At 35.5% G+C, this 23,997-nt stretch overlaps 3 protein-coding genes across 4 annotated transcripts in view; 1 reads left to right on the top strand and 2 right to left on the bottom strand.

Annotated features, from left to right (window-relative positions):
• LOC116297168 (uncharacterized) overlaps positions 1 to 23,997 on the bottom strand; it is a 31,512-nt gene that overhangs the window by 2,310 nt on the left and 5,205 nt on the right. The window contains exons 3-5 of the mRNA XM_089036081.1: positions 2,350 to 2,677; positions 1,302 to 1,526; positions 581 to 664 (exon numbers count right to left, since the gene is read on the bottom strand). Of these exons, the coding sequence (XP_088892207.1) occupies positions 581 to 664; positions 1,302 to 1,526; positions 2,350 to 2,677 (637 nt within the window). The remainder of the gene's footprint in view (positions 1 to 580; positions 665 to 1,301; positions 1,527 to 2,349; positions 2,678 to 23,997) is intronic.
• LOC148908798 (uncharacterized) lies at positions 18,882 to 21,488 on the top strand. Of its 2 annotated transcripts, XM_089036077.1 has the most exons (4): positions 18,882 to 18,912; positions 19,113 to 19,306; positions 19,435 to 19,598; positions 19,790 to 21,488. In XM_089036077.1, exons 1-4 carry the CDS (start codon positions 18,897 to 18,899, stop codon positions 20,970 to 20,972), a joined length of 1,557 nt encoding a protein of 518 aa, XP_088892203.1. In that variant the 5' UTR covers positions 18,882 to 18,896; the 3' UTR covers positions 20,973 to 21,488. The 2 variants fall into 2 exon arrangements, with proteins under 2 accessions (XP_088892203.1, XP_088892202.1); XM_089036076.1 differs by lacking the exon at positions 18,882 to 18,912 and having other exon boundaries at positions 19,031 to 19,306.
• Positions 21,298 to 23,393, bottom strand: LOC148908797 (uncharacterized). Its single transcript, XM_089036078.1, has 2 exons — positions 22,717 to 23,393; positions 21,298 to 22,634 (listed from the first exon to the last, which is right to left on the bottom strand). The coding sequence occupies exons 1-2, from the start codon at positions 22,940 to 22,942 to the stop codon at positions 21,298 to 21,300; spliced, it is 1,563 nt and encodes a 520-aa protein (XP_088892204.1). The 5' UTR covers positions 22,943 to 23,393.

Below are 23,997 nucleotides of genomic sequence, written 5' to 3'. Positions count from 1 at the left end.
ATTGTATCGCTTACTTAGGTCTTTTCCTTTCATTTTTTATCTATTGTAGCCTTCCTTTCAGATTGTGACAGCTTTTCTCTTTGCTTTTAGATTCTTTTCCCAGCCTTTCCCATTCATCGGCGTTGCGGCTATTTCTTTTAGAATTTTATCCATCCATCAAAAATGATTCATTTTCCTAGTGAATAATTTGAGTTACGATGTATTGAAAAAGTGGCAACCACATGCACGATGGCGTCATTTTATCACAATTACCAAATCATTTCCTAAATTTTCTTTCAAACTTCAAACAATAGTAAGAAAATCGGTGCAAGTTTATTGAGAAAATAATGTGCGCAAGGGATTCTGGTAGTTGTACAATGCTTTCGTGCAAAGGTACGTATTCACTAAACACGCTAATCAAGATCTAAATGTTGTGGGTTGAAATCAGTAATGCTTGATGAAGCGACACTACGCCAAAAACTACAATGGGCGCCACTTTTCCTGCCTTTATAAGTGGCATCAGTTGTCTAAGAACTGTCTAATATTCATCCGTTTGATACTTTCGTTTTGTACTCTAGAATTCTTTGAGTCATTCTCTTACCTCTTGGTTTGTGGACCTTTTTATTTGGTTTTGACTCGAAGTTCTGCGCACCGTAAGTCGAGGAACAGTTACGGGACGGACGCCCTGCAAAAAAATAGTACATCAATGAAAATTTGAAAAATGAACTTACAATCAAAGGTACTAATACATCACTAAAAACGCATGTGTTCAAAGATGCCAAAACATTACAACCAAATCTGGAATTATTGAGTCTGTCCACCAGATGTCGGGATAAATGGCTAAGCGCCCCTTTATATTAAGTATCCAGCCCAAACGTTCCTTAACAAATTTTTAACATTATTAAGTTGAAGCTTAAAGCTTACTGATAGGTTATACAGTATAGAAACCTCCACTTCGCGGCGAACTTATCCGCAGATCTCTAAAAATGGTTTTTGAGTTGTGTATTTTTCAACGAAAATTTCTTCCATAATGCGACCAACCCGCCCCAGTGACAAAGAGGTCGCTTAATAAAAGTCCCATCTTCACTCAACGTGGCTGCCAGTGCAGTGTCTTAGCCACTGTGAGGTAAGCGAGGCAATTGCCTCGGTAAAATGTCACAAAAGTCCCTCAAAACGCTGGAAATTGCATTTCCGAGGGTCTGAATTTTTTTTCGGGAAGGATGCCTCCGAACCCCCTAGTTGCTCGATTGCCTCGGTAAACATATCAGTCTGAAACGGCCCTGAAGTGAAACAACACATCAAGTATCTATACAATGTCTCACCTCTTCTGCTTTCACAAGTTTCACTTTCGGGTGAAAGAGGTTCTTGCTTTATTTTGATGTCAGTATTGACTTTGTCAACGTCTGTCTTATTTTCATGTCTAGTTTCAGGCATTTTTGCTTGACTGTAGTTGAATTTGGTATTCGTTAAGGTGTTGGTGGCAACGCAAGAGAAAGTTGTACTGATGTAGTTGTTCTGTGAAGATTCGTAGGGCGGTGGTGGAGGGCCTAGAAAGAATTAAGGCAACAAATAAGTCATGATCGTTGTTATCCTGAGGATTTCGAATCTGGAGGAAAGTGCCTGTCGTGGTTTGTAGTAGAAGCACTAGCTGGCAGGCATAAGAAAACGAGAAATTGAGCCAGCCAAGCACTAATTAGCTAGCATTCTAGAAACGTGCATGAGAAGACACGTAAGAGATCAGGCAAGCATTTACACGTAAGCAGTCAAGCGAGAAAGCAAATGATTAAAATAAATTAAAAAGGTATTCAAAGAAATTAAAAAAGAAAAAAGAATTAACCAACGAAGTAAATTATCAAGAAAGAAATATAGATAGCGAAATAAATGAGTACTGAAGAAGCAAACATGAAAGTGGTTATCCAAAGATCTATAGGTAAGAGAAATAAGCAAACGGTTATAAAGACAAATAGGCAAGGGAGGAGAAGGATAAGAAGGACAAGAAAGACAAAGAAGAGAAGGAGAAAGTGGAATGAGGGAAAGAGGAGATGGAGAAGGTGAAGGAGAAGGAGAAGGAGAAAGAGGAGGAGGAGTTAAAGGAGAAAGAGAATAGAAAGAGAAGGAGAGAGAGAAAAAGGGGAGGAGAAAGAGATTAAGGAAAAAGAGAAGAAGAAAATAAGGAGAAAGAGAAGAAAGGAGAATAGAAAGAGAAAGAGAAAGAGAAAGAGAAAGAGAAAGAGAAAGAGAAAGAGAAAGAGAAAGAGAAAAAGATGATGATGTTCGATGTCCATGTAGACAATACAGTTAACAAGAAACATGAAAACACGTAAGAAGTGTAAACAATTATAATCTATTAATTTATTGGCCACTACTTACGATTTTCTAAAAGCATATCCATGACAGCATCAGTCAAAGAACTGTCGTCACTAATATTATCATCACTTGCACCAATAACATCTCTATCGGAGTCACAAGAAGACATGTCATCAGAGCAATGCCCATTCTGGGGACTTGGTTCACACAATTGATCCATGGACAACAAGAAAGATAGATCTGGATTAAAATCCATAAGGTCTTCAACGTCTGGATACGGTCCAGTGACAATTCCTAGTTCTGGGTTGACATAGGCTGGGTGGTATGGAAGGTCACGGCTTGGATGGGAAAATGTTGGGTCCGCACACGATGTCATCATTGGGCTTAAATCCTGTCGAAGAAAAATTATTAGTTATTACAACTGTTTACATTGAAACGCGCTGATCGAGACAAGAGAAGCGACAGGGAAATCACGAAACACACCTGATGTCAATCAAAAAAAATTGTGCGTTACCTTTGTATACTTTGACTGACAGCAGTGTATTGCCCTTTCTCTGTCATAGTCTCGATCAGCGTGGCATAGCAATGAAAACAGTAGCACACATTTAATAAGAAGGTTGGCCGATGCAATCATTCGATATAGAAGTAGAATGAGTAGAAACTAGAAGCTTGATAAAAAGGTCTTTATTTGGGCATATGATTTAGTATTGAGTTGTGCCTTATCTGGAAAAGCATGCAAGACTTAATCCTAATATGTCCATGAATATATATCCATGAATATGTATTTCATTAATCAATTAATTAATCAATAAATTATATCAATGACAATGAACTAACATATTTCAATTAATAAATCTATGAAACAGTGATTGAAAAAGTATAAAATATATCTTGTTCAATTAGTTTATAATTATATTTATTTATCAAAAAAAAAAATGTCAACGTTAACTTATACTTTGTAGATCATAATCAAGTGACCCCCATAAACTACTGTACAATCTTCTTATGCAGAAAATATATTCATATTTTGTAAAGTCCAATTTTTCTTAATTTCTATAATTTTACATTGAACATATTAATTATACAAAAAGGTCACTCGATTTGAAAATCTAGTTTTATTATTTTTGCTGATTTAGAAAAGAATTAGACAGGAATGTCAATATTGTAAATAATTAGTCAAAGATCATTGAATTAATGATATATTGTCTAGGTTTTTGATAGGTAGATTATATAGCCGAGTGATTTAAAGTTATTTATGTTGTGTCAGCAAGAGGTTTGAAATGCCAACAATAGATATTTACACCCAAAAAGTAAACCACAAAATTCCTTGTCAACAGGAATCTTTCTAAATAGGAACGAAAAATTAAATAATATCGATACTAATAACAAAATCAAATACAATACTATTTTTCTTTCATTATTTAGATAAGAGGTACCTCTATGTCATAGCAAAGACTAAGTTAACGTTTCGTTTAACTGAAGGTATCGAAAACGGATGCAAAATGCAAATTAATGAAAACACCTCATACGAAAAAAACTCAAATAAATGGTAGACAATTATAAACAAGAATTCAAGTCACTGACATTTCTGCTAATACATGCATAATACGAAACGAGGAAAAAAGAACAGATACGATCTTATTTAATCCTTGCGACGTTTTTATTGCATTTTTAAATCTGGCTAATATTTTTAAACCACTTGACTGGTAGCATGACTGCCAGGTTTAAAACTTCCAATACGAAAGAAATAGGAAAGCTTTAGGATATTAATTTAGAGGTCACTTATAAGAGATATTTGTTTCAGACAATGCATAGAATTGTTTTGCAAGTATTGTGACATTTTACCACAAAATATTATGCACAGGTATGATAAAAGCTAGTGAAGATGTTCTATCTGCAACGAGTCAGGAATTTGGCGTAAAAAAGGTCGAAAATAAAGATCACTTTCGCCAAATAAGAGAAGCGAAAGTCAGTCATGCTATCTATGTGAAGCAGGCATGAAAAGTCAAACAAAAGTTGACATTAGAGATAAAAATCGTCTAAGTATTTGGAACTTGATTTGTTTTTAGTGGAATATTTCACTAAACGGAGTTTACTCACTTGCTGAGGTTAAGAAGCGATGAAACTTTGCGATATCGCGCGAAATTTAACATGTCGAGTTGAAGCATGTATAAAAGCCAGAAGAGCATTGAGTGTTAAAAAATCATTACAACAAAATACTTATACTTACAGACAGTAGCAACAAGCTTTTGTGGATGTATTAATGCAGTAGCTAACCATTAACGAATAAAACTATTCACTAAAATGTTGATTTGGTGTAAACAACCTTAGCTTGGTGGCAGTGAAGAACTTTGTTCAAAAATGACCTCTCACAGTTTCCAGAAAAAGATGAATATGCAACTGGCAATTTCCAAAAGATGAATTGATGCACTGCTTAATCTTGGCCTTCAATTATTTTTGGGAAAGGATAGCAAATTTAACATAGAAATTAGAAGGCGATTTGAGAAAATCTTAAAGAAAAGCGAATGCAAGACCACGTCGCGCTAACACGAAAAGCGAAACAAGACAGAATGCAGCATACTGAAAGCTCGAAACTGCGACCGCAAATTTACGCAAAGCGGATACCCTCCCTGCAATTGTGAATGGGTGCAGTTCTCTATTAATCAGTATTAGAAGAACAAGAATGGAAGCTTACCTCATTTTTTTTATAAAGATTATCCCAAGACCGGGGCTGCAGAACTGTGCACATCATGAAAGCCCTATTTTTTACTCTCAGAAGTCTTAATTACTAATTAATAAATATGAATGTCTTTCAAAAGACCAAAGTCAAATTTGCAGCTTTTTAGTGATTGATTGACTTATGGTTAAAAAGTTAGAGCTCGAATGAAGAAATTATGCGGTAAGTTGTTTATATGAGTAGACTTATGATGTCATTTGTTAGAACTTCCGTATTTTTATCCCTTTGTTCTTGATAAAAGGTTAAATTTTGATCGTAAACTTCTTTTGTCATGCAAACTAACGTGTCTCGATTCTATCTTTAAGCATCTCACCGCTTTAGTTTAAAAATCAAATCAAAAAGAAGCATCTCACCGCTTTAGTTTAAGAATCAAATCAAAAAGAAATCTTGAAAGATGCTCGAAAATTATTTTAAAACGCCTTAACTAAAGAATCAAAGTCACTAAAAGGCATCAAATTTTAAAGAGTTCAATATTTGCAAATTCCCTGCTTAAGCATTACGGTATGCGTGACAGCTAATGTCACATCTTGTCAGGGGAAACCCCGTTGGAACGGTTACGATACGATTCGAAAGTACACGATCGACTTCCTGTTTTTTTTAGAGAGCCCAAGTGTTTTAAAAACCATTTTTGGTTTCGAACTCATCATTACTAAACATATCCTGAACCCCTTTTCAATTAAAACTGTTATGCAAAATCTCCCAAAAAATGATCGATGTATATACGATTGATTGCTCATATACAAATGTATGATTAAATTTGTTTACGAGAAAGGGATGTAACGGAGCTGCATCTGTCCTACATCGTAATGTTTTTATCTCACATTCGCTCAGGCGGGAAGAATTTAATTTTGCTAAAGAACATAGGTCAAGTTATATTTTTACAAATATAGAAATTTTCTAAATACAAAATAAAATGGTGGTTTCTTAAATTGGTTTCTTGCGATTGTTCTAAGATGCAACTTGTTGATAAGCCTCTTTTGTTTGCTCCTTGTGAGACTTTTTTTTATGCAAGCTGAGTGAAGACATCTAGATTGGTTTATGAAGGACCGAATTTATTCAAGACCGGCGTTAAGCGAGATAAAAGTTGAAAATAATAATAATAGGAGGATCCCCTCATCTCAAATGAACGTTTCACTTTTGTTTAATATGCTCAAATATAAAATAATTACAGAAAGAAGAGTTTTCCCCATTCTTTCAGGAATCTATTCTATGCTTATATCTCGTATTTCAAATTTAGTCCAGTTTTGAGTGGTATTGCTAATATAAGAGCTGTTAGTCCAGTGGGCAAAGTATTATGAATTCCACATCCAAATCTGCAGAGGCACGTAAATTGTAGCGTTGACAGCACGTCTTATATCAAGCCAATTATGAACGTAATGCTTGTTCCAGGAAAAATAAAGGTATTTGCACAGTGACGTTAATCCATTTGCTCTAATTTCGAAAAGCAATTAAGTGGAAAACAGAAGTTTGTCGGTACCATATCAATCTTAGACAGGCTCCTTCGTGTACTACCGCTAACGTGTGATGTCAGACCGATTTTGCCAATTAAGTAAATCTTCACGGATGGGAATAAGCCTTCAAGCACCCGTTATCTCGCATCTTAGTTCGAAGGATGTTTCGAACGCCTCGTGCTTTTCTAAACGTTTTAGAATTTAACTTTCGTTGAGTGAAAAGACATGAATACTCAAAAAAACGAAAGAAAAAAAAAAGGGGGACTTAACCATTTGCCTGAAGCATTCAGGGGCAAATAAGGACAGTACTAAATAACCACAAACAAATCATTAAATTTTGTCCAACCTCACGATCGCACATTCATGGATTCAGCATTTACTTAGTCATTATTTCAGTGTCTGGTATTATACAGCATCAAAGAGTCCTACAAGTTATCGCCAAACCCCAAAATGATGGAGTGCTCGCAGGACCAATGTTGAAAATCTTACTGAATAATAATTGCCAAAGTATAGAAAATAGCGGAAATCCGAACAAGCAGTAACAAGCCAAAAAAACTAAGTTATAAGTCAACAGCACTCGCAATAAAGTGTCAATTAAAGATAAATCTTGTTTGGGGATGCAGAGATTTCTTTTTCGTGAAGGGATTATCAGAACAAACAGATTTATTGACCTTTAATCTAACGGGATTTTGGAATTGCATTTTCCAATTCACAAAACGCAGAGCTGTCATTAGAGGACTAGAACTGATCAAGGATGTGGGGACTCTGGATTTGTGCTGCGACTTGTGAGGACGCAAAAAGCCCCAAAATATCGCCTACGACTTTCTTTTCTCCGGTACAATAAAAGAAGAACGTGAGCATCAATCAAGAACGGCAGCAAATTTTTTAAGCCTTGTGGGTACTAAAAAGAATAAATCGAAAAAGAGAATATCTATTAGCTTAGTGCCTACACTACTGATCTTAGTGGTAGCATATTATATACAATAGTTAACATTAATAAAGGAAACTTGAAATTCATTTTTCACTAATTTTAAGGGCCGTTAGTAGCAATTGTCAAGTGGTCCAAGTTCAGTACTGGCTGCGGAACTCCATCATAACTGTTAGGAATACTGCTTAAGATTGATTTTACAAATCTCATGCTTTCTTTTCTAGTTTTGTATGGACCTGTATCGGCTAGAATACATGCTACCAAACACCGCTCTTTGCCAAACAAAAAGTGGCAAATTCACTCGTACCTTGTTCTGAGATAACTGACCGCTTTTAATGAATGATATTTGCCGCGAATTTTGCCATATAAACTTGGTTATTTAGCGTTAACTTTATCTTTTGGCATTAAGTAGCTTTGAACATTCTTAGACATCGGAAAAACGTAAGATTGATGAATGATGAATCTTCATTTGCAGAGAATTTCTTAATGTTAGTTTTAGGGATTAAGTGCCACTATGAAGCACCTTCAACCGTTGAGTCCACTTCAAACAGAGATTATAGACTGATGTTTGCATTAGAATACAAGATATCAGGAGGTGATCTCCAACGATAAGGTGATACGACGAAAATATACATTATAAGTTAGTTGTGAAGAATCGGGGCCCGGTTGTAGGAAGGGTGGATAGCGCTATCCGACAGAAAAACTAACTTCTATCCAGTGGAGAAATTTATTGGATAACACCATCTTATTATCCACTGGATAAGGATTTATCCATCGGATAGCGCTATCCATTCTTCGTAAAACCCGCCGGGACCATGTGTGCAAAATGACACGAACATTTAAAAAAACGCATATTGGCCAAGATGACCATTGTCTATGAGAACCACAATCGATTCCTAGTCATATAAGAAGATCTTTAACCTTTCCAGTTCGTTTACGTCATGTTAGAAAAAGCTTACGGCTTTTTTGTTACGGCTGCTGAAAGTCAAGTGATCGACAACCCGGCTTCAGCACCAAGTGATTTAGAACATGAATAGACCTCTTCGGCTTTGGGTAATGTTGTCCCATTTCAGACCACGTGTCATTCCCTTGAGAAAAAGATTCTTTGTTTGAGCTGTATCCATATTCATGTGTCTTCTCATGTGCAACCCAGCGTAAACCTTAAACAAAGAAATGATGCTCTAGGGAATGACATGTGGTCTGAAATGGGAAAACATTACGTCAGAGCCGAAGAGGTCTATTCTATTCAGTTGAAAGCCGACTTCCACACAGGAACTGTATAGTTCTATAATCAATGCTGTGTCTAGATGATGTTGGCACTATGAAGGAAGATGTGATTATAATGAAACTAAGAGAAAGTTTCATTTTATATTAAACACTGCTTTACAATGCCTTTCAAACTCGCTACAAAATTGAGAATCACTTGGATTTATTAGTTATTTATTAGTTATTTTATATACATACGCTACTTGAAGTACATTGCACATGTTTGTAGAAGACCAAATTCAAATTTAACGAAACAGTTGCTGTTTGCAATTCCATCTGCTAAATATGTTAGAGATCCATGGATCAAAATTAGTCAACTTCTCAATGTTGATAAACACCAAGCTAAGAAATCTACACAAGACAGAAAAGTTCTAAAAGGACTACTACATCAGAACTTTGGCTCTGTGTAGACTATATAGTCCCTGCTGATCAACTTATAGTTGGAAATAGCGGAATGACACTGATACTGATACTGATTAGTAACAAGAATACGACACTGATTCCTAAGGAATTTATAATTGAATAAAGTCATAGGAATACGACATATAGATGCATAAGTGACTACATTTATACAGTAGCTTTAAATTACACTTCGGTCAAAATTTTAGCTCCTTATTGAATGACGTCACGACGATTAATTAGGCTAAATTCCTGTTTCTCATTTCAGAACACGTGTAATTCTCGAGTTTCGAATCAGCGATGATGAATAATGTTTGAGAATTCTTCGTTTGTTTCTAAAACTGCCAAAAATCAATTCTACAAAGCAGGGCCTTAAATCATGGCGGTATATTGCTCCCAAAATATGAAACAGTCTGCCAGAGAGCATGAGACGAGAAGTGAACATAAAAAGCTTCCTTAAAGAATTAAGAACATTGGAACTAGAAACCTTGCAGACATAATTATTAATATTTTATTTCAAGACATTGTAAATAAATCGCATTTTATATTTTATATTAGTACTATATTGCATATTTATATATAGTTATATTTTATCCTATTCATATTCTATCATAATTTTAACTTAATTCATTTTCTTAATTTATTATATTTTATTTTGTGGCAGTACCTGCAAAATATCCTATATATTGAGCTAAGTGTATTTTTGACCACGTTAAATAAAGTTATTGTAGTATTGTATTGTATTGTATTGTATTGAATTGTTTGCAATAGACGTCCTCGCCGCCATGTTGGAAGAATTTTTCATGAGGCTTTGATTGACAAATAACATGCTTACGAGTTCATTATTATATTCTTGGGAAAACTAAGTTTTCAGCTTTTGATTGGCTATTTTAAAGACACAGGTTGCACAACTTTCTCATTGATAAGAAGGCGAAGCGCGCATTGTAGTATTCCATAGACAGCAGTTAAACTTTATACCTAAAGCAATAAGCGCGATTAAATGTTTCACTTTACCATTTTTACCTTCATGAACAGCAAAGAGATCTCAGATTTTAGACGCCCATTTTTTGGTTTGATGGCAGAATTAGTACTCGCACGAACAGCATTATCTTTGGCTATACCAGCTAGAATATCAGGTTTTGCGGAATAAACCTACGTTACTAGTGCCAACATTGAAGAACTACCAGAGTTTTGCGTCTTAATTGGCTAGCAACAAAAGCTCTAATGAAGATGGTCATAAATTAATGATCTTTTAATAGTAACATTGGTTCGCGTCGTAACACACCCACACAGTTCAGTGCTTCTAGTTCCTCTTTCATGCACTGTATAAACAACTGAAACATGTACTAATGCGAAGCGCGTGCCACCTTGATGGCGCCTTACGGGATTATACTCACTTGTATCAAAATATTTTTGGTTCTAGAATCCTTAGCCTTTTTATAATCAAACAAATAGTTTATCTTATCATGTCATATTTTGCGTTCTTCCATATTTAGCTTTGAGGTTCGCAACTCGCCTCCAGGACGCTCCAGTGAGCTAGCGCAATCAAAAGTCAAACGGATGTATAAGGAATTCTTACTCAGTAATCAATAACAATTATATCATTATATATATATATATATATATAATTTATTTATTTATCTCCCTTTTTTGCTAAAGTGGAAATTAATACTGTTGAATTTAATATTATAGTATTATCATAATATTATAGCCTTGTATTTTTTTTCCTTTTCTTTTTTGACCCTAAATGAAAATTGCGACAGCCAACTAGAAAGCTTTAGCTCCTTTGGCTGTCGTACACTTACACCTATAATATTGTTAATCATATTAAAAATTCTAAATATTATATAACTTTATATATTCTTGTAATTCTATTATATAAAATTGAAAAAAACAGTGTAAATAAATTGAAATTGAAATTGAATTGAATTGAATTGGAGTGCGACGTGGACATGGCCCAAGAGAGATAGAAGACAGATTATTCTAATACCAAATTACTGATTTGGGTCTGCCTTACTTAACATTAATTAGTAAACGTTTTAATAAATGGTACCCTCAATACTGAGTACTGCCAACGAATGAAGCTAATACAAGCATCCCCGGTTATTTCTATTGTCTATGAGATTTATGATCATAGTTTTTGTGTAATATTTTCTTTGGTTCCGATCGATCATTTTAGAATTTTGGGGCACGAAAGAACACGTGGGCCCTTTTGCTTCTCTCATGCTTCTCTTACGCATATGATCAGTTGACCTAGTTACTATTACAGATATTTCAAAAAAAGGTTGCTCAAGGTTTTGTTGTATGTTACTGATCTTTTAGAAGTTTACACACCTAGGCGTACTCTAAGATCAGCATCAGATAAGAAATTAGTAGTTCCAATTTATAACTTAGAATCGTATGGCAAACGCTCATTTTCTATCTCTGCGCCTATATTATGGAATGACCTGCCACAGAATATAAGACTATGCCAATCTTTAGAATGCTTTAAGTCTAAATTGAAAACGCATCTGTTTAAATCAGTATATAGCGATTTTATTTAAGCCACGTCAAAAACTAGAGCACTTTTTGATTATTTATATATTTTTAGGAATTATTTAGGGATATTATTGCAATTTTATTAATATTTTATTAAGTAATTTTAAGGTACTTTAGCTCTTGATTTAATTTTTCTTTTTTAGGTCTAGTATTTTTTAGGATAATTTAGTTTTGAATTTATTGTAAAGCGCCACTGGACATTTATGGAAGAGGCGCTATATAAGAAATATTTATTATTATTATTATTATTATTATGTTGCATACCAAGCCCGAAATGAAGTATTGTCTTACGAAGTATATTCTATACAAAAAGGGGAAAAATTAAGCTTTAAGATTTTTTTATTCCTCGTTGGTCATGTCTCAAATATTTTTCGAGGGATTTTTCAAGGCTCTCCAAATTCGTCCCTCCGAAAAAAATCAACACGATAAATAATTATACATAATCAATGAAATTTCTAATTCTATCTTCAGCGCCGTTATCATGTGCACTACACAACCTGTAGGTTTTTGGGCGCCGGTTCACCTTCAGAATTGGAAGATAAATCGAGTCTTAATTTCTTTCTGAAAATTTATACCAAGCTCCCCCTTAAATCGAATCCTCTTCAGAGGCGGATACAAGGAGGGAAAGGGGGGAGGGGGGCATGGATTGGGTGGATTCCCCCCCCCCCTCCCCACCTTTTTAGAGTAAAAGTGAATATTTTTAGGAAAATGAGGCATATGATTGCATGTAATTACAAAATATGTCAAAAGTCAAAATTTAGCTGCATTTACAAGTATGCAGTACAATGTATGTTATAATTTAATCATTTTTTCCCTTTGTACTGCAAAAAGAAGGCTCAAAATAACTTTGAAACAAAAATTCACCCCCTCCCCCCCCCCCTTTTAAAATCCTGGATCCGCCCCTGCTCTTGTACGTTACAAAATGGCTACTCTTAAAATAAAAAATAATTCCAATAGCAACCAATATTAAGTATTAATTAAATAATACGCTTGAACGATCGTTTTAATGACCAGAGCTATTAATCTTAAAGTTTTGAACAACATGCCCTGTTCAAACACGACTGAAGGATAGCCAATATGAGTGTCTGGCCATTTGTCAACTGTGGTTTGTTAAAAGCCAAGTTCTTAAACTTCAACGTCATTTATCTTCTGTTTGCGTCATATATGTGACAGTTTTGTCAATTATAAGGTGCAAGCATTTGAATAAAGATTGATGGAATTATTAACGCTATCTATACCAAATAGTTATATTATTGAAAAAAATGATAATGACAAAATAATAGGGATGAATTAATAGAAAATTTTATATCAATCGGAATCATTGAAAGGACCGTTTTTTAAAAATTATGTTACAATATTTATTATGGTGTATTTTTCTTTTGCAATCTTTTCTTAGCTTTATTATATTTATAGATTTTTTCTTTAATTTTATTATATTGTCGTAATACTTGTATTTCATTTCATTTTTTTAATTTCATTTTTATTCCGTATTCTATTTCTATTCTATTTACTTTGTTCCATTTTATTTCATTTTTATTTATTTATCGGGCTTTCAGAGATAGTATACTTTCTCCCAAAATTTGACAAAAATCCAATAAAGATTTCTGCATGCAGTTTGATAGAAGCTACTGCTACTTTTCTACTGCACCCTGAGAAGCTACACAGAGCGCTATTAAATTACAGTTGAAAGTCAATGAACTTCAAAACCCTCAATATCTCTCTTTCAAAATAGGATATTTAAATTTCGAAATATATGAACTCGAGGATTTTCAATATTTTTTTTGGATATAAATAATTTTAATTCTGCTAATGGAATTTAAGCTGACGAGGATGATAGTATTTAGCTAGGTAAATATTGCTATATTTTTCAGTTCATTATCAAGTCTTAGTGATGCTATCATTGATGCCAAACACGAATAGACCTGTTCGTCGATTAAAAACTTGTTGGGTCAACTCATTTCGCAATTAATTGATTCCTGCAAATTATAAGTTGAAGAAATATTATATTACAGAGCCAATGAATGTGATGCCCAGCACATCCACTTACAATAATCTTCTAAATTTGAACTGTACATAGATTATTTATTTTTGCCTAAATGACCGATCTATTGTCTAAGGAATTTAATGATACCGCATATAGACTCAGAGGCACACTTAAACAATGAGAGTAGCGAAGTGTGTTAACCTATATAAAGAATATAACTATTCACTGTACTTACAATTTTAATGCAAAGCAAAGTCGCTTATTCAGCTTTGCAAGTCCATATCACTAGTCGTCGCTGGGGCTTGGAGTTTTAACTCAATACTTGGCCTGGAGCGTTAAATGTGCAGGCATAAAACAGTGTTGACCAAATGGACTGTATTGGACCGGCCTCTGGATCGAGGCTGTGCCCATTAAATATGAGGTCACGCGAATGCCTTACCTCTAAACTCGGACAATAAATATCCTAGAGTTAACGATTAATCATTGATTTAGTAAAAAATATTGATATGCATGTCCAGGCAAAACAGGTAAACACAAATGAAGCAACATGAAAGATTCTTTAGAGTATTTGTCGATATTAAAATAATGTAAACATTGAGTTAAAGTGCTACTACGACGAAAATCGCTCAAACTTGGATTTAGCTGAAACTTCCTAAGAATACTCTTTAAAGGTCCAATAATCACTGTATGAAGTGTTTTCTCGATATTCAGTACGAAAGTATGATATTTTTACGATTATTTTTTGGAGTCTGTGACGTCATAAACTCAACATCAAACATTGCTACATATATTTCTTTGTATATAAATCCTTAATTTATTTTATTCCTATGAAGCCCAAAGGGTGGCTAATGTGCTTATTTCACATTACTTGTGACTATAATTTATATTTTGGGGTGTTTGGGTATTTCTTTCTCCTTTTACTACTGATATTTTGATTATAAACTACAAAGAAATGTATGGAGCGATGTTCGATGTTGAGTGTATGACGTCACAGACTCCAAAAAATAATCGTAAAAATATCATACTTTCGTCCTGAATATCAAGAAAACACTTCATACAGTGATTATTGGACCTTTAAAGAGTATTCTTAGGAAGTTTCAGCTGAATCCAAGTTTGAGCGATTTTCATCATAGTAGCACTTTAAAAATAAACTAAACCAAGAACAGTCTGTTACTAATTGTCACGAACGCAGCGCGAAAAAAAGATTTAATCACAAGGGACATCGGAAAGCAATCATGATGTCAACAGTTGTGTGAAATGTTGTACAAGTTGGCTTCTTCACAAGGAAAAATTAAAAAAAAGAAAGAAAAAGGAAGTTGTAGCCTTAATTCAAGTATTTGTCGCATCAATTTTACAAAATCCTCACTCGTAGCTGTTTTCGTGCTGCTGAGAATGACTGTGAGGTGAAGCATGCAATTTCTGTAAATAAATTCTTCCTAAGAAAACAAAAACAGCGAAAGTATAAACAAAGAAAACCAAGAGAAATAATAATAAAACAAAGAAAGATGGGTAAATATTTCACTATTTTTTTTAGATTCTCGTTGTGCTATTTGTCATTCTGCAGAAAATCTTTTTAAAGAATTTAGAAATCATCGAAGCAAATACTAGAATTCAATCGATCTATAATGAACCACTTGTCAAGTTGTTCCTATATTGTTGATAAAGTTAGGAACAGGACAGGACATGGCGGACTAAGGTCAAGTACCCGAAACGTCGAACATACCAACTAACGGATAAACGAATAAGCTTTTCCGAGGTTGAAGAAAAAGCTGGGTCGAGTTGATATTGGGCTTCATTTTGGAACTGTTGAACATAGACGCCATCTCGCAAAAGTGTCCTAAAACAGTCACAGAATGCACTGCAATGCCAACTCAACCCAGTCTTCCTCAAACACGCAATGGCTAATACCACTGCAATAGTCAAACGGGGCGAAGGACCAAAATTCGAAATCTCAAGGACAAAATAATCGATGGAAAATATATGCTGACTCAGAATAATCGATTCTGGAAGAGAATGCCTTTGGGTTATTTTGAAATAGTAGGGCGTATCACTGGGTCGCAAAAACTATATCAAAAATTCTTTAGAACTTCAAAACTTTGTCAAGAATTTGTACTAACCTCTACGAAGAAAAGAATCGAGACTTGTACATGTTCCTCTATGATTCACTACGCTTTGATATTCCTATTGCGGCAAAGTTCTATTGTTCTTGGAGGCTCTGAAGTGGGCCGGCCGTATCAACTACTACATCCCTATGACACGGAACTAAAATAATTGATACTAATGGTTTAATAACAATATATTTCTCAGCAGAAACCTTTAAAAATGCCTCTGTAAAAATCGACATGTTCGACAAAAGGTAACCGCGAAGATGACGATCATTCTTGAAATATCTAAAGATTAGTCTACTACACTATGACTTTGATTAAAATGTCTGATACTCATATATGTCTCCTATTCTCTATTTTTATACGAGGAATTTATAGTTTAATCACCAACTTGCCCGGAGCTATTTACAGAACAATAGAGTCTCAAAACGAAGCAATATTTGAATAAGATTAACTGATACCGAGGTTCAGGGAAAAACTGGGTTTAGTTGGCATTGCATTTTGGGATTGTTTTAAAGGACATGTTTAAAAGGGGCGTCTATTTTGTCCCACAATGCACTGCAATGTCAACTCGATCCAGTTTTCCCCAGCAATCTCGGAGTGGCTAATAAAGGATTGCGCGTCTTAAATGTAAACCTACTTGCAAGAACGTTGTCATACGAAAATAGAACATTAGTGATTTAGTGGGATAGGAATTATATTTAAAAACAAAAGAAGATCACTGAAGCTGAACTTTTTCTTTTGTCTTTTAATGTATTCCTTTCTCACTAAATTACTAATGTTCTATTCTTGTATGTCAACGTTCTTGCAAGTAGGTGTATGTCCATAATCACTTTTAGTCTTGCAAGGACCTTTCGCTGTCGCTCCTTAGTCTCCCCCACAGCCGCTTTCAGTGTCGTCACGCAACGCTTTCTCCTCTGAGCGTTGCGTAACGACACTGAAAGCGGCTGTGGGGGAGACTTATCGCTCCTTTGCCTTCCACAACCTTTCTTAAAATAGGTATAAATTTCATAAAGTGAAAATTTTAATAATTGATCCAGTTTGTAAACTTCGCAATTGATCCTCTCCCCAAACTCGCACAGCACACACACACACAAATTGCGTTACCACTACAATGTTTGTCTCTGAAACATAACACGTACAATGAATACTACACATGCGCACGCGCGCCACAGACGAAAAGCATACAAAAACGCAAAAGCACTTAAAATGCAGTTGACCGCGGAAAGAGTAGAGTAGAAGCGTAAAACTATATTCTTGCACGAAGCTGTGAGGAGCTTTGTCTCCGTCTATGAATACTGGATCTCGATTTACCGGAGTTGAAACAAGTATCAATATTCCTAACCTTGCTAAAAGACATACACGTTACGATAGGTAGAGATTATTTAACCCCCCCCCCCCCCCCCCTATTATAAAATGTCGCAGTTAGGATAAAAGCGTTTCCGCATGTAAGAGAGTAGTTATCCAAATTGTTCTCCATATTTCGACATTGTTCATAGTCACTACAGACACCGACGCAATGAAATCGTTTTCCTAATTTAGACCATTGTTCTGACCTTGCCTCTTACTCTGCCATTGATAAACAAAACAATGAGGTTGACTGACATCGACATCCGGTACAAAACTCGTCATCAAGTAAATAAATATCAGCAGGGGATTCCACATACTTTACGGTTGTTATCACGAGGGAGGGAGGACTGGGGGTATATTGTCAATACTGGTTACTCCTAATAATAGCATCACCATCTTTCGTTATATGAAATATGCTATCAAGATTTTCATGTTATTTCAATGTCATGTTATTTCAATATTATTTGATAGGTAGCTTTATGATGGGACATTTTTTCGGTTTTAAAGCCGGAGAAAAAAAGTAAACGAAAAAATGGAAGAAAGAGAGGAAAGGAAAAAAAGAAATAGAAAGAAGAAAGGCCGAATGAATGAATGAATGAATGAATGAATGAATGGATGGATGGATGGATGGATGGATGGATGGATGGATGGATGGATGGATGGATGAAAGAACGAACGAAGGAAAGAAGGAAAGAACGAACAAACGAACGAACGAACGAAGAAACGAACGAACGAACGAACGAACGAGAAAAACGAACGAACGAGCGAGCGAACAAACGAACAAACGAACGAACGAACGAACGAAAGAAACAAAGAAAATTAAAATCAACGAGGGCCTCACAAGAAAGTGAAAGTTTTCATCTGATGCAGATGGAGCTCATAATTTATTATGATAATTATAAAAAAGTCAAATACAACAAAGTTTCAGCTTTAAGCTACTTTGACCAAATGAAGTATAAAATTTGCAATTCAAGAATATTTTAAAATATTTAAAAATTATGCTTCGTTCTCTTTATTTTGGTTTGAAAGCGGTTGGCTTAGAATGAGAAAATAAAAACGAAAGTAAAAACGACTAAAGAAGCGAAGCAAGACGGATAAGTGGTTGATGTTTCTGTATTTCATATTTAGTTTTGTGTGAATTTAAATCTGCAAAATGTAATAAAGTTTATGCTTATTTATACGAATATTTGAAATATAACACGCGCGCTCATTGGCTGGCACAGAGACACGCTCACAGGACAGAGACACCCTCAAGGAAAATCGTTCACAAAATTAAATTATAAGAGCAATATAAAATGCTGATTATGTCTCTTTACCGTGATATAAACACTTTGGGAGCTATAGAGCACTTAAAGGAAGAGAAACGCTCAGCTACGCCTCGTGTTCCTAAGCTTGCTTCCCTCGTTCTCTACAGCTCCAAGCGTGTTATATCACAGCACAGAGGCATGCGCGCGCGTTTTATATTCTTAAGAATACATATCATGATCATAATGTTTGAAAACGCTACTTAGGGAAGGAGTTATAACCCGAAATACGAGACAACAATATCTTTAACTTGTTTAATCATAAATAGGCCCTTTGCAGCTAGTGGTCACGTGCTTGGATACCGCTTAGCAACACAAAACTGGAGAGCAAGCCTTCCAGTAAACAAAAGTTGTAATAGGTCAAGCACGCGTGGTTTTATACGATAGTTTCATCGTTCAAAACGCTTAATCCTTTTGCCCTATCTACAAACACAGTAAGATAATCTTAAATTCTCTCCTTTGGACTCGATTTTTGGTTCGAAGTAACGATATTCTTCGCGTTATCGCGAAAAAATTGTCACCGCCGGCCCGCTCGACGGCTGAAAAACATGGCGACTTCGCAAGGTATGTACTTCAAAACTCTCCTTTTTTTTGGTTTCTTTTCAATTATTGGACTTCTAAAATCTCTAAAATAACAGTTTAGATTGTGAATGGTGATCGATTGTAATTGGACGGCATTTTAATGGACGATTTGTTTATTTTTTGTGAGAGTGATTCCACGTCTAAAGTCAAGACTAACCCATGTTTACATATATTCGCTGTAGATGTTAGAACTCCCGACGAGCCATCACATACCAAGAAAAATTCTTCGTACCATTGTTGTGTTCCCTTGTGTAACGGAGATTCTCGATATCATCCTGATTTAAAGTTTCACCGCTTACCAGGCCGTGCAAGGGATGAGCAATTGAAAAAGGAATGGCTGGTGAAGATACGAAGAGATGTGGGCCCACACTTCAAGGTATATAGGAATCTAACAATATCAATGCACAATACGAATTGCCTGTGGATCTTTAAAAAACTGTAATGAAGATAAAAATAGTTGAATACAGTTACATTGTTATTAAAAGGACATTTGATTTATAATAGGTTAACAAAAGTACCAGAGTGTGCTCAAAACACTTCACTGAGGAAGATTACAATCCTCCCACTGATTCTGGACGTCAGTTGCTAAAAAGAGAAGCTGTACCATCAATCTTTGACTGGTCAACCAAATCCAAAGCAAGAAGAAAGATAATTCGACAAGTAGATAGGTAATGAATATCACATATTTCTACTTCAATACATTTCATTTAGACTTGACTGATGGAATTGTACTTGATGTTTATTTTGGTTTAAACCAAAATAATTTTATAATTTTAATAATTTAGTCTTTTATAATTTTTTATTTAGTGTGAACTGAGTGTGAACTGAGTGTCATCATAATTTCAAAACCTTTTTACAGAGACACTCAGACAGATGAAAGTGATGACAATGAAGATAATAGTCCCAGCACTTCTACAACCTTCAGCATGGATGACCTACAAGCACAAGTCCAGTCACTCAGAGCACAGTTCCAAGATGCACAAAAGCAACTTGAACAAAGTAGAAATGAAACTGCAGCTGCCCTCACTGAAATAAAAAGGGTTAAAGTTGAAGCTGCAAAAGAAATTGAGGACATTAAGAGGCAAGCTGCAGAACAATTAGCACTTAATAAATTTGGGCTTGAGAGATTTGGCACAGACAATGAGATCATAAGATTTTATACAGGTTTCCCATCCTATTTACATATTCAGTTCTTTTTTAAGTTTTTGCAGCCATGTGCTGCACAAATGACATATTGTTATGCCTCTGGAGAAAGAGAAAGTAGACCAGACTCAAGAAATATGCTTCTTGTGGATGAATTGTTTATGTTTTGTGTACGCCTCAAACTAGGTCTATTCGGACAGGATTTAGCTCATAGGTTCCGAATACATAAATCGTCAGTTTGCAGGAAATTGATCACATGGACTAATTTTTTGTATTTTCTTCTTGGTAGTCAAGTGATCTGGCCTTCAAGGCAAGATGTTGATAGGTTTATGCCAGAAGGTTTTAAAAAGCTTTATGCAAGCACACGTGTCATTTTAGATTGTACAGAGATTTTTGTTCAAACACCTACCTCCCTACTACTTCAGTCGCAGCTTTATTCTAGTTATAAGAGTAATACTACACTCAAGGGTTTGATAGGCATTACCCCTAATGGAGCTATTAGCTTCGTTTCTAGCCTTTACACAGGGGGGATTAGTGATAAGGAAATCACAAGGTGCAGCGGCATTCTAGATTTGTTAGAACCTGGTGATTCAGTCATGGCAGACAAAGGGTTTGACATTGAAGATTTACTTAGGGAGAAGCGGGTAGAGTTAAATATTCCTCCGTTTCTTGAAAGTCAGGAACAATTCTCTGCCGCAGATGTTCAAAAAACAAAGACACTAGCAAGTCTTAGAATTCATGTCAAGAGGGCAATAAGAAGAGTCAAAGAGTACCACTTTTTTGATTCAGATGTGCCATTGTCCACTTTAGGTTCAGTCAATCAGTTATATACTGTAGCCTGCCTCCTTACAAATTTTCAAGGCCCACTTATTTTATCCAATGGTAATAATGAGGCATAGTGTCTGTAAGAAGTTGGTGAATGTATGATTAATGTGGCTTACATAACCCATTAGATAATCTTTAATGCAGGTTGGTTTATCATGTGTCTTGGATTGCTTTTTGTAACTATTTCAATTTGTTTGTAAATGAAAACTCAAAAAAAAAAACTAATGAACAAACACAAAATCTAAATAGCACAAATAAATATAATACTAATATGATATAAATATAATAAAAAATAAATTAAGATTATGAATTGATTTGTCATTAATAAAAATAATATAATATTTGTTATCATAAGAAATCTGGCCATGGTTTGAGAACAACAACAAAAATCTTAGTGTATTAATGTAAATAGTAATTGAAGAAAAAACTATCAACTTTGTCCTTTGCTTGCTGGAAAAACACTGAATCAAAATTAATTCTAGAGCAAACAAACAAATTTTCGTCAATGTAACTGAAAAAATCACACCATTCTAATCCTGTGAGTCCAAGCTGGCACTGGATCTGGTAATAATAAATGTCTGTTGTTTTCAGTTTGTACTGGTTAGTGTTCTGGTCCTTGGTGAGATACCTCACATTGTCAAATGATGTTTCCCCCTCTTTAACGACCTTTATTTCTAACAAGCCAAAGGGATTCTGACCATTATTTACGGCATCAAGGTCATAAACTTTCCTGTCTGGGCTACAACCTAGCCATGGGCACTTTGGGTGGACAATCAGCCCAGATGGGAAGAGGTTTACTCTTCCACCCTTTGCATTGCTAGCATAGACCATGGCAGCATGTGGTTCAAGTTCAATGCCTCTTCTCATTGCTGCAGTTTGTACAAATCTGGTGGGGTTTAGCTGATTGACAAGGGTGTCAAAATGTGACACCCGGCGAGCGACAATGCCAAATTTGCTTGCTGTTACCCTTTTTTTTCTGAGCAGGTGCCATACATCACTCTGACTTTGAGTGACTGTTTGCTGCTGCACTCTCAGTGATGACTCTGTTGTCACAGACAATGTTCCAAATATAGATTGTTGACGACTGTCAAGACAGATTGACACATTGTTATTAAATCTGTCCTCTGCACTTGAGAGGGGAAGCTCTGGGAAAGAAGTGCAAGTAAAATCATTTATGATGTAGTCAGTTGACATCTTTTGTTGATATGACAGGACACAGCCTTTTGGGACATTTCCAAACTTGCTCTGTACAAATGGGATATTGCCAAGTTGATCTTGATTGGGCAGAATGGTTGTAAAGAGAGGATAAGGTGGTTGGAAGCCATTAAAGTGCTCTTTTGTGAGGGTAGGATACTGGGTAGATGGGGAATACAAATTACTCTTGATATATCTACTGTACGAAGCGCCAAGTTGGGGTTTTTTCACTAGCACGTCTTGTATTTCTTTTTGTGCGATTTTGGATCCTCTAGGTATGCTCCAACGCTGCTTCATGCTGGTACATGTTAGCTCATCAGGCAATGTCCGATGTCCCAGTTGCTTAAGAAGGGCTAAATAGTAAAGAAGCCCGATCACATGATGGCAGTATCCACCTGCCCCGGCTACACATGAGCACAGCCCAGACAGCAATGTCAAATTGTTGTTCTGGACTGACACCTCTAAAATGTGCGGTGGTTCAGACTTCCTCATTGAGCGGTAACACTTGCATTTAACTCTCACGCACTGGTCGGTATATATCACTAAAAAATTGGAAAAATTAGTGTGAATTGTCTGCCATTCATATCATAATGAAATAGAAAAAACATTTTGGCTATCAAGTACCTTTAACGTCATGTAAATAGCCTGGTTCCGCCATAAATTTGTACGCTTTCGAAGTGCTTGTGCAGCCAGACTTCTCTATAGCGTAGCTCCCTACATCATCGAAGGTGAGGGAAGGAATGATAGAGATGTCTTGAGTTTCTACTTCATCTAAAACAAAAATAAATATAAAAATATCAGTACGAAGAATTTTTCTTGGTATGTGATGGCTCGTCGGGAGTTCTAACATCTACAGCGAATATATGTAAACATGGGTTAGTCTTGACTTTAGACGTGGAATCACTCTCACAAAAAATAAACAAATCGTCCATTAAAATGCCGTCCAATTACAATCGATCACCATTCACAATCTAAACTGTTATTTTAGAGATTTTAGAAGTCCAATAATTGAAAAGAAACCAAAAAAAAGGAGAGTTTTGAAGTACATACCTTGCGAAGTCGCCATGTTTTTCAGCCGTCGAGCGGGCCGGCGGTGACAATTTTTTCGCGATAACGCGAAGAATATCGTTACTTCGAACCAAAAATCGAGTCCAAAGGAGAGAATTTAAGATTATCTTACTGTGTTTGTAGATAGGGCAAAAGGATTAAGCGTTTTGAACGATGAAACTATCGTATAAAACCACGCGTGCTTGACCTATTACAACTTTTGTTTACTGGAAGGCTTGCTCTCCAGTTTTGTGTTGCTAAGCGGTATCCAAGCACGTGACCACTAGCTGCAAAGGGCCTATTGAATCTAACTCAAAAATACTCAATCCTGAAGAAAAAGAAGTCGCGCTAACCGCAACAACAATAACGCTTGTTTGTCCAAAGACCACAGTGAAGTGAGAAATAAAAACATGAAAAAGCAGGCACTAACAGCATTTATAACATCAAAATTGAACATAATTGTAGAAGTATATTGTAAATTGGTGAAGAAAAATCAAGTTGCTAACTACGAAAAGAACACACTACATAGAATTCGTCTTTTAGCCCAAAGATATAAAAAAACGTTTCACAGAGCAAAAGTGAATGCTAAGCCAAACATTTTCATTTGAATCAACGCAAAAGTACACACCAATCTTGGTTAAAATGATTAAACGACCTTGTTCAAGTTTATATTTGAAATCATCAAATATTAAGTATATTATATCGCTTAGCTTGCGGAGCCCAGGGAAAATGAGCCCTCGTAGCATAGGAGAGAATCTATTCGCATATAATGGTGACTGTTGGGCATCAAACGCATTCAGCACGACAAGAAGTAGATAGAAGTAGACATAGCAAGGCTGTCCTTCTCTTACTCGTTTT

This window comes from Actinia tenebrosa, unplaced genomic scaffold, assembly GCF_029948245.1.
Source record: "Actinia tenebrosa isolate PJP-AT-01 unplaced genomic scaffold, QUT_ActTen_1.0 PGA_scaffold3__52_contigs__length_22856419, whole genome shotgun sequence".
Taxonomy (NCBI): Eukaryota; Metazoa; Cnidaria; class Anthozoa; order Actiniaria; family Actiniidae; genus Actinia; species Actinia tenebrosa.
This window is presented reverse-complemented; position numbering and strand designations above follow the sequence as displayed.